The 15,750-nt window shown below is 45.1% G+C and overlaps 1 protein-coding gene across 1 annotated transcript; it reads left to right on the top strand.

The window, feature by feature from the left end:
- Positions 1 to 11,694: 11,694 nt before the first annotated feature.
- LOC119318036 lies at positions 11,695 to 13,838 on the top strand. The gene is made up of 2 exons (XM_037592539.1): positions 11,695 to 12,018; positions 13,583 to 13,838. The coding sequence occupies exons 1-2, from the start codon at positions 11,867 to 11,869 to the stop codon at positions 13,809 to 13,811; spliced, it is 381 nt and encodes a 126-aa protein (XP_037448436.1). The 5' UTR covers positions 11,695 to 11,866; the 3' UTR covers positions 13,812 to 13,838.
- The last annotated feature ends 1,912 nt before the right edge of the window (positions 13,839 to 15,750 follow it).

Genomic DNA, 15,750 nt, shown 5'->3' with positions numbered 1-15,750 from the left:
AGGACGAGCAGCTCCTCGCGTGGGTCTACCACCGGTCGCTTACGACGACGAAGACGGACGCTCGGCGGCTTCGCCGGAAGAACACGAAGGCTCTTCGGCTTGCCATTGAGCAGTCCGAGCAGGAGGCGAAGGAGAAGGCGACGATGGCGGCTTGGCTGGCCAAGCTCAGGTGCCAATAGGACCGGGCCGTCTAGCTCCTTGAGTGCCTCGTGATCGTCTCATCCTCGTCCGACGACCACGGCTCTTTGTCCGATGAATCGGACGATCCTCCACCAGGTGCCGACGGCTATAGCTACGCTGGCGACCAGAAGCGAAAAGGGCCAGCCCGGAAGTGGTGAAGTTCAATTTCATTTCATGTCTTAGATGTAGTATAAAGTTGTCCATCTTTTATGTGAACTTTGGTGGACCTTTGAACATCCGTTGTGATATTTTGGTGAACTATTGTGCTATCCTATGTCTGATTCTATGCCCGGTCAGCTGACCTACGTAGTTTGATCGACATTGCATGATTTAGTATGGATATAGGGACTGGGATATGAGAGACACGGATGTGGACGACGTGATTTGAGAAGTGTCCGGCCAGTGTCCGTGGACGCGCCTGAGCGTGTCCGCGGGCGTTTGAGGGGCCAAATTTGCCATGTCCGGCTATAGATGCTCTTATGGTCCACTGTATGGCCCTTGCACGTATGGAGCGCTATCGTTAACTTTGTGTATTTGATTTATTTGGGTTTTCCATGGTATTTGATTTATTCAGTTTAGGTAGTTTGGTTTATACGATTTTTTGGTTTATATGGTACTAATACTTTCATAAATACAGAATCAAGATACATTTAGGTTTTGGTATATACAAAATTATTTTCATATGATTTCAATGTATATGATAATAACCAAAGTTGACGCAAATTTGAAAGTGACATAATAAGAATTTACAAATTTGACTAAGCCTCTTCCACGAGCAAAACATGATCAGCACCAAGACTCCATGGGTGTTAGAATCATTACAATGTAATCTAAATTATTGACTCTAGTGCAAGTGGGAGACTGAAGAAAATATGCCCTAGAAGCAATAATAAAGTTGTTATTTATATTTCCTTATATCATGATAAATGTTTATTATTCATGCTAGAATTGTATTAACCGGAAACTTGATACATGTGTGAATACATAGACAAAACAAAGTGCCATGGTATGTCTCTACTAGACTAGCTCGTTAATCAAATATGGTTAAGTTTCCTGACCATAGACATGTGTTGTCATTTGATGAACGGGATCACATCATTAGGAGAATGATGTGATGGACAAGACCCATCTGTTAGCTTAGCATAATAATCGTTAAGTTTTATTGCTATTGCTTTCTACATGACTTATACATATTCCTCTGACTATGAGATTATGCAACTCCCGGATACCGGAGGAACACCTTGTGTGCTATCAAACGTCACAACGTAACTGGGTGGTCATAAAGATGCTCTACAGGTATCTCCGAAGGTGTTTGTTGGGTTGGCATAGATCAAGATTAGGATTTGTCACTCCGAGTATCGGAGAGGTATCTCTGGGCCCTCTCGGTAATGCACATCACTATAAGCCTTGCAAGCAATGTGACTAATGAGTTAGTTATGGGATGATACATTATGGAACGAGTAAAGAGACTTGCCGGTAACAAGATTGAACTAAGTATGAGGATGCCGACGATCGAATCTCGGGCAAGTAACATACCGATGATAAAGGGAATGACGTATGTTGTTATTGCGGTTTGACCGATAAAGATCTTTGTAGAATATGTAGGAACCAATATGAGCATCCAAGTTCCGCTGTTGGTTATTGATCGGAGATATGTCTCGGTCATGTCTACATAGTTCTCGAACCTGTAGGGTCCGCACACTTAACGTTCGATGACGATTTGTATTATGAGTTATGTGTTTTGGTGACCGAAGGTTGTTCGGAGTCCCGGATGAGATCACAAACATGACGAGGAGTCTCGAAATAGTCGAGAAGTAAAGATTGATATATTGGACGATAGTATTTGGACACCGGAATGGTTTCAGGACGTTTCGGATATTTATCAGAGTATCGAGGGGTTACCGGAACCCCCCGGGGAAAGTAATGGGCCTACATGGGCCATAGTGGAGAGGGGAGGCAGCCCACAAGGGGTGGCCGCGCCCCCTTCCATAGGGAGTCCGAATTGGACTAGGGGAGGGGGCGCGCCCCCCTTTCCTTCTCCTCTTCCCCCTCCCTTCCCTCTTTCCCCCTCCATGAGAAGGAAAAAAGGGGGCCAAATCCTACTAGGACTGGAGTCCTAGTAGGACTCCCCTCTCCTTGGCGCGCCCCTGGTGGCCGGCCTCCTCCTCTCCTCCTTCATATACAGGGGCAGGAGGCACCCCAAAGCATAACAATTATTCTCTTAGCCGTGTGCGGTGCCCCCTCCATAATTTACTCCTCTGGTCATAGCGTCGTAGTGCTTAGGCGAAGCCCTGTGCGGATCACATCACCATCACCGTCACCACGCCATCATGCTGATGAAACTCTCCCTCGACCCTCTGCTGGATCAAGAGTTCGAGGGACGTCATCGAGCTGAACGTGTGCTGAACTCAGAGGTGCCGTACGTTCGGTACTTGATCGGTTGGATCACGAAGACGTTCGACTACATCAACCGCGTTAACCTAACGCTTCCGCTTTCTGTCTACGAGGGTATGTGGACACACTCTCCCCCTCTCGTTGCTATGCATCTCCTAGAGATATCTTGTATGGTTATAGATTTTTTTTTTGAAATTACATGCTACGTTCCCCAATAGTACTTGTACAACGTGTTGCAAGATCCGACTTGGGTGACCGATAGGTCAATCACCCTAGATAATACAGGAACTCGGTTGATGCGAATTACCGTTGCACGTGACAATATCTGAGCTAAAGGGAGCGTGTCACCTTATGACTCTGAGCGTCTCTCGCCAGAGGTAAGCTTCTAAATTTGCGGTTTGACTGCAGTTCTGGCGATTCTGTTTTGTTTGTCTGATTGGTTTCATTTGATTTAATGTGTCGTCTGATTGTCATTACAGGCCATCCAAGACTTGTATTCTTCAATCTCCGAAGTGAACAATGAGTCCACTAATGAGAAGTCCCATAGCAGTGCTGGTCACAGATCTCGGAGAACACAACACGTTCCTTTTCATTCGGAGCGGCTAACACTGGCTTTGTAGACACCATCTTCTTCAATTTTTCGAAGGCTACTTGAGCTTCATCTCCAACGACGTGCTTAATTCCGAGACGTTCTTAGTAGTATAACAAGAGTAGCGCCCATGTATAAACTGAACGCCGCTAGTAGTTCGCCAAGTTACCGACGGTGTTCCAGTTTTGCCAAACGCTGCTAGCTCTAAAATTCTATAATGGGTTCTGCACTAGTGTCGTCAGTTCATGACATGATCATATCTATTTGATAACATTGCTGAATAGGTGTAAAATCATTAATTGAATGTTTGTTAACTCATAAAATCGCCATGGTTTGAGGCAGAAAGGTAGGACTCATCTAGGGGTACATGTTTATTCCAGGAAAGAGAAGGGGGTTTTCTGCAAAAATACAAGGTCACATTGCGGCATGACAACATTCCAACGTACAAAGAAAAAATATTCTAAAATTCAAAAGGTATTCTCAAATTAACAAAAAAGGTCATGAATTTTAAAAAGATTCACTAATTTAAAAAAATTCTCCGACCATCAAAAATAGTTTCCGAATTTTAAAAATTTACCTGATTTCAGAAAATATTCACGAATTTGAAAAAAAAATGTTTGCATATATCTAGAGATCTTCAAGAATTTGAAACATGGGTGCAATTATTTCAATTTCTACGAAATATGAAAATTGGAAAAAATAAAATTAAAATTATGAAAGAAAATAAAAGTGAAAAAAATGTAAAAAAACGAAAATTAAAGAGAGAGGAAAGAAAATAAAAAACTAGAACCTTCACAAAACCGGAACAGGGAGTCACCGAACATGCCTACTTGGGCCGGCCCATAGACAGGCACAGCGACCTACGCGTTGAATAGAAATGTCCCTGCAGAGCATCCCTACCACCCCAAAGCCGCAAATTTATCTCAAAACAAAAAGGCGCAAATCAACCACCAAGCCATTTCCTATTTGGCGCCATAAGCGCGGGGAGTGATATATATCGCCCACTGCAACCCGTACACCTTGCGTCGCTCACACACATCGCTTGCCTCCTTGCTTTATCGCTTGCATTCTCGCGCCCTCGCGTGTCGTTGTCCTACATGACCCAACCAAGAGTGAGCGCATGAATGCACGACCATGTGTTAGTTCATTTTTTCTCAGATTTGTAAATGTGAGTGACGCAAGCTTCAACAAATAATTGCAACCTTCGTCTTTATTACTAATTAAATAGAAAAAAAGAAACACATAATTAGTGACTGTGCATCTAGTTACCACAATCTTTTCCCATTTATAGACCAGATTTGAGGAAATTCAAAAATTCAACAAATATTAAAGAGTATGAAAAATATCTGAAATTAAAAATTCACAAAACTGGGAAAAAATTGTGAGACAAAGGACCGCAGAATTAGGAAAATATCCATGGATTAAAAAAAAGGACCGCAGAACTAGAAAAAGTTCGAGAATTCAGAAGATATGTGCAATTTAAAAAATGTTCATGATCTGTTGAAAAATATGTGAATTCAAATAAAGTTCACAGATTTGATTAAATTTTCTAGAATTAAAAAACAGTTCTCGAAATTAAAGAAAGTTCATGAATTCAAAAAAAATCACGGAACTGAAAAAAATTCAAATTTGCAGAAAAAAAATCACGGAATTGAAAAAGTTAAATTCAACAAATGTTCATGAATTTTAATAATGTTCATGAATTCAGACAAGTTTATGGATTTAAAAAATGTCCATCAATATGAAAATTGTCCTTAAATTGAAATAAAGTTCAAATATTTGAATAATTTTTTAAAATTGAAAAGGTCCATGAAATTCAAAAAGGTTCAAGACTTTAAAAAATTGCGAAATTAAAAGTTTGAATTTGAAAAAAATTGAAAATAAAAATAAGAATATATAGAAAAGAAAAGGATACGAAAAACTCAGATAAAACCAGTTAAAATTCAAAGAATAATGAGAAACCCCAAAACAAAGGGTTCCTAGAACCGGACGGAACGTTCTAGATTAGCGACCGGTCTTACGATATGTATCGATATGTATCGCTAGCGATATATATCATTTGAGCTTAAGTGCCGCTTACTGTGTGTAAATGGTACATGAGGGCCACGTGAATTTTCTATGGGCGAGTCCATTTATTCAGCTACTCGTTATTTTTGTTTCTCTCCATTGGTTTTCTATTTATTTGTTAGGCCAGTTCTCTATTATGAATTTGGTTTTATTTTTTATGTTTATTGTTTTGTTGTTTTTTGAAATTGATGAAAAATTTCGCGGTGATTTTGAAAAAAGAAGTTCACGAGACTGAAAAAAGTCCTCAAATCCAAAAAAAGTTCATGAACTAAAAAAATGTTCGTGGTGATTTTGAAAAAAGAAGTTCCAGATTTGAAATTTTTCATTGATTTTGAAAAACTCACGGATCCAAGAAAGTTCATGGATTTTGAGAAAACCTTAAGTTAAAAAAAAAGTAAAGACTCCCAAAAGCTTCCCAAAACCGGTTGGGAAGTTCCTGGATGCTTCCCAAAACCGGGAACTGCTCTCTCCGCTGCAACCTTATATAGTCAGAGTGTCAGACCATTAGTATTGAAGGAAGGGTGGAGGTGTGCGCCCATTTGCAGGATGGCCTATAACGGGCGCTTACGACACTGAATAGGCATTGGGTCCCTCTCATGCCAACGTGTGTGGTTGCCTCGATAGACCTCAAGTATGACAATTCCTATTTGCGTCCTTTTGCGGCAAATTACCACTGAATGAGGTAGGGAGCGCACAACATTAACTGGGCCGCCAGATTCTTGGTTTTGGGAACCTTCCAGACAGTCCCGACCTTGTTTTCTTAGGGTTTTTTAAACGTTTTTTTTTCAAGTTTAGCTTTCGTTTCCAGAATATGTTCTCACATTTTAAAAATGACCGCATTTTTTACCCTTTTGCCTTTTATCTCAAATTTAGGTATTTTTGAAAAAAATGTTTGGAAAATTCAAAAAATATTCACAATCTGAAGTGATGGTTGCGTTTCAAAAACATTTAGGACTTTAAGAAAATATTCGTATTTTAAAAATATTTGGAATTTCTAAATTGTTCCGCATTTTCAATAATTATTCCTGTTTTCTAAAAAAATCGTGTTACAGAACTTTTCAAAAATATTAAAATTGTTTCTCACAAAACTGGCCGAAAAGACGGTGATAGAGTACTTCCCGTATAGCTGCAGATTTCCGAGTCGTTCGCTAAAAGCAGCTCGGTGTCGATGGACTGCAACGAGCGACTGGGCTAGCCCAGTCGAGCGCCTCGTGGTGGGTTTCTCCGTCAATTTGGGGAAGCAACTAGTTAACGAGCGTTTCTTCGGGAGCCTCGCAACAATCAGCGCCACTTGGCGCGCTCTCAGCCATTCGTCACGTGTCGTGCTCTGGACAATTCTTTCGGATTTTTTTTATTTTTTCGCACGCGTTTTCGGCTTTTTAAACGGGTTTTTTTTTGGAATTTTTTGACGTTTTGGTTTTCCCCCGGTCTTTCTTAACTTTTCGATCAAAAAATTTTGAATTTTTTTTTGCGCGAACAAAACGCGTTTTCTTTTATTTTCCTTTCGCAAAAGTCACGATTTTTCTTCCGCGAGAGGCACGGTTGTGCTTTAGCGAGAATCACGGCCGTGCCTTTCGGAAACGAAAAAAAAGCGTTTTCTGTTTTTTTTTCCGCGAGAGTCACGATTTTGCTTCTGCGAGAGGTACGGTTGTGCTTTTGCGAGAGTCACGACCGTGCCTCTCGAAAAATGGAAAAACAAAACATGTTTTCTGTTTTTTTTCTTTCGTGAGAGTCACGGTTTTGCTTTCGCGAGAGGCACGGTTGTGCTTTCGTGAAAGTCACGACCGTGCCTCTAGGAAAGGGAAAAACAAAACGCGTTTTCTGTTTTTTTTCTTTCGTGAGAGTCACGGTTTTATTTCCGCGAGAGGCACGGTTGTGCTTTCGCGAAAGTCACGGCCGTGCCTCTAGGAAAAGGGAAAAAATACACATTTTCTGTCTTTTTTTCTTTCGCGAGAGTCACGGTTTTGCTTTCGCGAGAGGCACGGTTGTGCTTTCGCGAGAGTCACGGCCGTGCCTCTCCGAAACGAAAAAAAACGTGTTTTCTGTTTTTTTCCACGAGAGTCACGGTTTTGCTTTCACAAGAGGCACGGTTGTGATTTCACGAGAGGCACGGGCGTGCCTCTTTCGGAAAGAGAAAAAAACGTGCTTCCCGTTCGGTTTTTTCGTCCGGTTTTTTCGTGAAAAAAAAGTTCGTCAAAACCTATCAACATGGGATCTAGTTTTGAAGATCTCGATGCGAGGAATCCAATAGTGAAAACGGTTCGAGATTTGAACGCACGGTTTAAGAGATAAAATGTTTTGAATAAACGGATCTACGAAAAAAGGGAAAAACTCAAATGTTGCGATAAGGGCATGTACAATGGTGCTATCTTAGGAGTGCCACGTAGGATAAATGATGAGGTGGAGGAGAGAGAACTCATAAGAGAAGGCTTGTCTTCTCTTATTTAAGATAAGACAAGAGATGATCTCTTAGCACAATATGTCTCACCACATTTTTAGGAATTGCTAGTTATTCAAGATAAGACTAAGAGATGACCCATTGTAGACATTTTTTATTTGTCATCTCTAAATTACATGCAAAACTTAAGATAAGACTATCTTATCAACCATTGTACATGCCCTAAGTGGCGCGCTACATGTGCACCACCTGTCACGACCTGGGAAAGTGGAGTGTTCTTTGGAACGAGTACTCCTTAATTAGTGATTTCGTCAATTTGGCGCAGACAACGCCATATAGGAGAACGCATATTTCTCTCTCTTAAAAAAAAGAGTTGGTTAGGTGAACAGTGGTATCCCCAACCCATTAGGGTTCAAATCCTGGTGCTCGCATTATTTCTAGATTTATTTCAGGATTTCCGGCGATGCGCTTTCAGTGGGAGGAGACGTTCCCGTCGACGACGAGGCGCCTACGGTGACTTCGTAAATCTCAAGATGATATGCCGGCTCAGTCTCTCGGAGGTGCTCATAGGGGCAGGGTGTGTATGTGTGCGTTCATAGGGATGAGTGTATGCACGTATATATGAGCGCTTGTGTCTGTACTGATGCTAAAAAAAAAACAACTTCTCTAAAAATAAAATAAAAAGTAAACGCACCTGATCGTCACGCCCATCCGCGACCTCTGGAGAAGGCCACATGGGTGGATGCTGGCCAGAAGCACCAATAATTCATCGCACCCTCCTCGATCGATCAGGTCCGGATTGATCCGTTCCGGGGACCGGCGCACCTACTGTTGCCCGAAGTGACGAAACCATGTCGATCAGGTGGACGTGGATCCATCGGGCCGAATCACGCCGGCAGGCAGGCCCGAGTGCCAAGTGCGCCGCAACTTTTGTAAACCAGTTGTCTAACACACGTATGCGCTGCACCCGGATGCGCGAGATTTAGTACAGAGCACATATTCTTCTTATTCTCTTCTTTCAATCCATTCATATGTCATTTGCTTTGCACAAAGAGGAAAGGCGTCCAGGTAAAAATCCCGTGCTTAAACTGGTCTCGAAGACATAACCCCTGTGTGTTCGACCCCGAATTTCACGTTTCAACCGGAGGACTGATTCTCAAAAAAAAAAGGACTGGAACCAGGTCGAACATATTTGCACGCACATGCAGTACGCATGGATGATACTGTAGGCAGGCAAGGCATGGCCGCCCGTCACTCGTGCACATGAACGCTACAGTATTCAGGGACAAAAGGACACCGTAGCAATCGTATCCATACAACTGTAATCTCGCTCACTCATTGATGGGCCCGGTTTATCGGAGCCCTCGTGGGCAACGGGCCTACTGCACGGGAGCGGCGCATGGGCCGCTGATCCGCCATCCACCTGATCTCCTGATCTAGCTTTTTTTTGGTAGCGGATTGCTCTTCTCTCCTTGGCCGTCTCTCCTCCTGCTTTCCCGGAGGATGGATCGAGATAGTAGTATGACACTATATTTTTGGGTCCGCATAACGTCCATACGTGTGGTATACTAAATATCCGCCCACATACTGTGTGTAGCGTGAGCAGGAGGTAGCCCACACGAGCTATGTGTGGGCGAAAATTAGAATTGCTCATACGTGTGGGCGCAGCTACTTCATGCCACACGTCCAACAAGTACTACTCACCCTCACCCCGCGCATGTGGTACGAAGCAAATATGCCCACACGTCCTGACACAGCTACGTTAGGTACCTACAGGATGATGATTTAGTTGCCATCCGAAATGGCAGATGTAGTTATTCGGGATGGCAAATGCAGTTGTAAAAGCATGGCAACTCTCTCTGTTTTGGTTAACTATAGTGGTCATGTCCAATTTATAGTAGTTGTCGCGTCTAATCAAACCATAATTACCGTGTGTGATTAACTACTTGCCGCATATGGTGAAACAATAGTTGCCATGTGTGCTTACCTAGTTACCACGTGTGGTCCAACCGTAGTGGCTATGTATGGCTAATTACAGTTGGCATGTGTGTTTATCCTGATTGCCACGTACGCGCAAATGCAATTATTGTCTAGCAACGAATCATAGTTGCCATGTGTGTTTACCTAGTTACCACGTATACGCAACTGCAGTTGCCATCCAACAACATACAAGTGTTATGTGGGCGAAAAATAGTTCATCCACCCGCGTATTAGCTAGGTGGTGGTTGTGTGTGCAGAAACTAGTTCGCGCACACAATGCAGCTGGCAAAACGCATGCCACGGGGCGTGTGGGCGAACTCTCCAACGCTCACACACACGATGATGCCCACATGACACTCAGCCTCCTTTGGTTTAGAGGAATTTCATATGAATTCTAGAGGATAGGATTCTTATAGGATTTTTTTTCTTTAGAGCCCTTTGATTCATAGGAATGGATTCCTATTCGTACACAGGATTGGTTTCTATCCTCCACATTTCATAGGAAAATAAAAAAGAGCCTAGACTCAATGAAAAAATTCCTTTGGTGTCAACCAAATGACATCTTGTTTCCTATTCCTACTCATAGGATTTGAGATACATGTCATCTCATTTCCTACAAGATTCCTATTCCTATAATAATCCTATCCTATGAACCAAAAGAGGTCATTCTAACAGATTCCTTTAGGATTCGTGTAAAACATAATCAACGTGGATTAAGGCGTGTGGACGATGTGCAAACATGCCACACGTGTGGGCGTTATCATTATTTCCCTGAGTACAGGCATAAGAGGCGATTTTTTTTGAAGCCCCACCCGTAGAACAATAGTTCTACGGTATTTTCTATTAATAAAAATAAAGTACAATTTACAAAGGAGCGTTGATTGATTTCCCAAAAAGAAGAGACCTCGAGAAAGTTAGGCTGCTTGGTGCAGGGATAAGATGATCATGAGACTGGCCACATATATATCTTGCTCGTTCGGTTTCGTTTGGACTTCATTTTAAATGTTTTCTGAAGTTACAATTGCCATGCGTTCAGATTCTCATTCCTGATGAGCTCTAGTTTGTCCGGCTGAAAAGTTGCCGGTGTGTTTGCGAAGTAACTTTAGGCGGCTAAAGTAGTGGTCATGTCACCCGCAAAAATAAAGTATTGGCCATGTCTCATGTTTTTTTGAGAAAAAGTGGCCATGTCTCATCATGTGCTAATGCATTTGTCCAATCACGTCAAGCCATCTTTGGCGATAAATAATTTGTTGCCATAGTTTTTACAAAAAGGAATTGCATATGTCTGTAGTGGCGCAGAGGCCAAAATTCTTGATCCCAATCTAGAATTCCCGTCAAAAGGTTAGCAGGATCACATATATTCCCTCTGTTTCCAAATATAAGTCTTTCTAGAGATTTCATCAAATGACTACATACAAAGCAAAATGAGTGAATCTACACTCTAAAATATGTTTACATGCATCCGTATGTTGTATTTCATTTCAAATGTCTAAAAAACTTATATTTAGAAACAGAGGGAGTACATGCAAATATTATTTGCATGTGCCTGCAAGAAGACAAAGTTATTCGACCACTACTATAGCACATGCAAGTGCTAGCGTTTGCCACACAGCTAAAATTCAGACGAAGCTACCGGGTTTGTTCACAAGAGGAACAATCTTATCCGGAGGGAATCGCGGCTAAGCATTCTGCTTTTGTAAAGCGATCTGTTATAGAAACAGGAGAGGAAATTCGTTCTGGTCACGTTGGCCGATTAAGGTTTGTGTGTGCAGCAGCCCAGCAGGACGGATTAGATTTGGATTCCCGGCCGTTTGCCAAAGTTTTCCCTGGAAAGCATATGTACCTCTGGCCAATTGAGACACAGCTCCCCGTCCCCTCCCGTGTCGCTCTCGCGAGCGACCCGGGGGGCAACCCTAGCCGCCGCGACTCACTCTCCCCCTCCTCTGCTCTCCTCCCTCGCTGCCGCCCAGCGACGCCATCGGGCGAAGCCCGGCCGGTGGGGGCGGCGGCGGGGCCTCTTCTTCCCTCCCCTCTCGTGCTCCGCGGCTGGTGCGAGACGGTCGGTCGAGTGGGGGCGCCGGGCTTTGGCGGGGCCGGCGGCGCGGCGGCGGGCTCGGAGTTCGGTGGCGGGGTTGCCTGATAGGGCCGCGACGTCGAGCGGCGGGCTCGCTTGTGGCGTGGCGGCCGCGGGGGTTCCCGGTCTGGGCGGTGGCGTGCTGGCGCGGATCCGGCCCGATCCTCCCGGATCCGGCTCCTGGATGGCGGCGGGCGGCGCGGGGCGGTGGCCGAGGTCGGTCTTGACCTCGGAGTGGGGTGGTCTGCAGCGGCGTTGCTGCGGCCTGGTGGTTGTCCGATCTGCTCGCGGCAACGGCGGCTCTCTCTGGCGGCGGTTCGTCTGCGTCGGACTCGGGTGAGCTCCTTCCCTCTTCTTTGGACTCAGCGACGGGCTCGTCAGGCCGGGGTGGCGCCATGGTGTGGTGGTGCGTGCGAGGCCTGCTGGTGGTGGCAGGGGACTTCGGGAAGGGGCAGGGTGCCCCCTTCGTTGCATCTGGCGGCTGCTGCAGGTGGCCGCCGGAGTTCCCCTGGCCCTGATCCGGTCGCTGAGGTCACCGATCGTGCCAAGGTGTCGACTTTGGGGTGGAAGGCGAGCTTCCGCTTTGTTCTAGTCAGCCGCGTCCGTTCGATGTGTCCTGGTTGAGGGTGGAGCTCGGATACCGTGGCGGCGGCCCGGTTGGTGGTAGCCGGGGTGCTCTTGGGCGAAGCATGCGGCTTGGGCGTTGTCCGGTTAGCATGGCCGTGTGGGCGACGTGTTGACCGGGGTGGGTCGTTCATCCAATCCGGTGACGATGAGTGTTGGCCGGGGTGAAAACCTACTCTGCTCTGCCAGGCCGACGGCGGCGGCGTTCCAGCGTCGTCCCTTTCTTGAAGGCGCCGTCGCGGCATCTCATTTGTCGTCGGAGTGCTCCGGGGGAAACTCTAATCCTTGGATTGGGTGATGGCGACACGATGGTGTCGTTCCCTTGCTGAAGGCGTCGCTCTGGAGCTCATTGTTCGTCCTACTCGGCTTCTCCTCTTCGCGGTGGCCCGCCCACGGTTGAGGGCCCCGACATCATCGTAGTAGTGCTTATTGTGTTCATCTGATGTTGGCTAGGATTTTGTCGGGGTAGTGTTGCTATTATCAGCGTCCTTGTATCCAGCGCTGAGTGTGTGCGGTGTGTGTGTGTTTGTATCGGCAGGATTCGGTTGTTCGGTGATGCTTTATCTATAAAGCGGGGGGAAACTCTTTTTCTCAAGCATATATACCTAGAAATATATAGATCACAATCCAGAAACCTCACGTGCTTATACTTGGCCTGCAACCAACTAATAGAAAGGCGTACGTTGGTTCGTAGGGATCGAATATGTTTTTTTGGACCATCTAGCTGTATATCGAGTGGGTTTCCTGCCAAAGAAAAAGGCGCCAGCAGGGCTGGCAATTGCAAACGCCGGGGCTGGCAATTTATGTGGTCGGCATGGCATTTTACAAAACTGCCATGGTTGTTTGTTTAATTTACGCGGACTTTTTGATAAAAACCACCGCCGTGCGATACAAACTGGATAGCTTTAGGGGTGCTCGCTGGAGTGAGAGGCGTTCGTTGGAATCTAGACAAAAAAGTTAAGTGGATTGGTTAAGAATATATTAGACGCATCGAAGAAGAACACATACAACTTATTCGTGTAAGAGGTGTTTGAAGTTTGAACATGAATGTGGCCACTATCAAGCTGACAAGAAGTGCGGCTACTAGGGCATCTCCAAAGCTACTCCACACCTCGCACAAAGCGAGGGGAGGAGTAGGGGAGTCCTGGATATCTGCCACGTCGACCCAATAGGCCGTTCCTCTCTTTTTAACCGTTCGCTCTCTGCCTCTTCACTATCCACTCTCCACCGCCTATCCAAACAATAGTCGTCGCTGACCACCTTTTCCCCATTGTAGTCGTGCTATGATGGCTTGCAAGATAGCCGTGGAGGAGCGCATGGGCTGTCAAGCTATGTGGTTACTCGGCGGGTACAAAACCGTTCAACTGACGTCCCGACATGAGGGCTCTTATCTGCGTTGCCGCTTGTCGTTGAGCCCCTCCTCCTTATCCATGTGGCTGTCGTGCTCCTACGCGCAGGCATCCTTGGTCAAGAAGAAGCTCCGCAACGGATCAGTGTCTGCCTAGTTATGTAGATTAGGCTAAGTTTAAATAAATTATATCTAGTTTGTTGTAATATACTCTAATCTAGTTTGAATCACATTTGAACCGTTTGAATAACAAAAGATACCGATGTGCAGGCTCTCACAGGGCATTCGTGGACCCATCCGAATCGTGTTTGCGGACAAATGAGTGTCTCTTTCTGGATTTTTCACTTGGAGATGCCTTGCCCACAATTTTAGTGTCGATCGATCTAGATCCTAGTGAAATTGTGCACGCAATAATTGTCGTATGTACACTGTCATCCTCCACTGCCCACTTGATTACTTATAGATCGGCAACGAACAATGCTGACGTGCAAATTGAAAAGTATGGAATCGCGAATGCACAGGAAGCTAGCATTTCTTGAAAGAAGAGCAGTCCATGTACACATATATGTTGAGGGTTTTTTTAAACTTATTTCACAAAAATAGTTTTTTACTTGTCACTTATACCTTGCCGACAGCAAGGCAAATGAACAATATACTCCTCGCCCTCGGATCAGGTCTCTTTTTCTGCGAGGAATCTCTGAGAGCTTTACTCACGAATGCATTCGCCGAACAGTCAGTCAAAAGGCTATTGATTAGGAAGCTAGGTTCTTCTATCCAGCTCTCGATCACATCAAGCGTACAAGCATGCTCTCGGTCACACAAGTCTCCATCTTAATGTTTACGTCCTGCACCTGTTATGTACTCCCTCCATAAAGAATATAAGAGCGTTTAGATCATTATTTTGGGAGTACTCAAGTATAATCTATTTAAACTGCAAAAATGTTTTACGTTAAGTTACACACGGAGTACAACATAGTACCAGCCATTGCATGGAACGCACGGACCCGTCGATCATCGTCGTCGTCGTGGTATGAACGAGCCGCCGAGGAAGCGGTCAACCACAGCCGGGAACCTTCTATCGTTCTTCATCTGGTTTCGCTGTCGGACTGTACGTGTGGCCTCGCTCACGCACGCCTGCTTCTGCTCCGCGACCGATTGACGAGGGCATCGCCTCAAGTCATCGATGTTTACTGTTCGTCAACGTGCCGTGAACAATTGTCATCTCGTCGACCTCGATCTCGATCTCTTTCGGCTGCGATCTCCCTGGCTAGCTTGCCGTGGATTCCAAAGGAAGATCTTCCCGGCGTCGTCGTTAGATCTTCCTCTTTGTTTTCTCGTAGTGGAATTATAATGATATAAGGCCCACTTGAGCTAGCTAGCGGCCAAGATGCGGATGATCAAGACCGTCCGTCCATTGCACCTCTCGCCCGGCTTCTTTCCGGAGTATGTAGTAGTACTCTCTCCAGTCTTTTTTAGTTCACATATAAGACTTGTCTGAAGTCAAATCTCGTAAACTTTGACCAAATTTATAGGAAAAAATACCAACATTCAAAATGTGAAGTCAACAACAGCAAATGCATCATGACTTTAGTTTTCATATTGTATAAATTTAGCATTATAGATGTTAATACTTTTTCATATAAATATGGTCAAACTTTACGAAGTTTGACTTCAGATATTTCTTATATGCAGAGTAAAAATGACCGAAGGGAGTACTACAGATCAATGCCGCCACTTTTGCATGATATCAGCCAGGAGCCCGTGATCTGAATCTTTGACTCCTGCGCACGCTGATCCGATCCGATCCGGTATCGTGCTGCCAAATGAAATCTGCACGTACGTTCGTCTTGCTCGATCGCTTGATCAACTGGGTGGGTCATGCGCGCGTGGGAAAATGGCGTCAGGGCTCACGACCAAAGCGGATTCGAGAAAAACTCGATCGGCCAATATAAAATAGCCATGCACGCGTGCGCAACTTTCACCGGCCAGAGACTTGCGAGCAAAGCCAGCCAACAATTCTTCTCCTCGGCCAGCCGTACGTGCAGCCGCTCACGAGTAGTGGACGCACACGCGTGTACTACATGCCAATGTCGGCC

Source organism: Triticum dicoccoides, chromosome 6A, assembly GCF_002162155.2.
Source record: "Triticum dicoccoides isolate Atlit2015 ecotype Zavitan chromosome 6A, WEW_v2.0, whole genome shotgun sequence".
Taxonomy (NCBI): domain Eukaryota; kingdom Viridiplantae; phylum Streptophyta; class Magnoliopsida; order Poales; family Poaceae; genus Triticum; species Triticum dicoccoides.
This window is presented reverse-complemented; position numbering and strand designations above follow the sequence as displayed.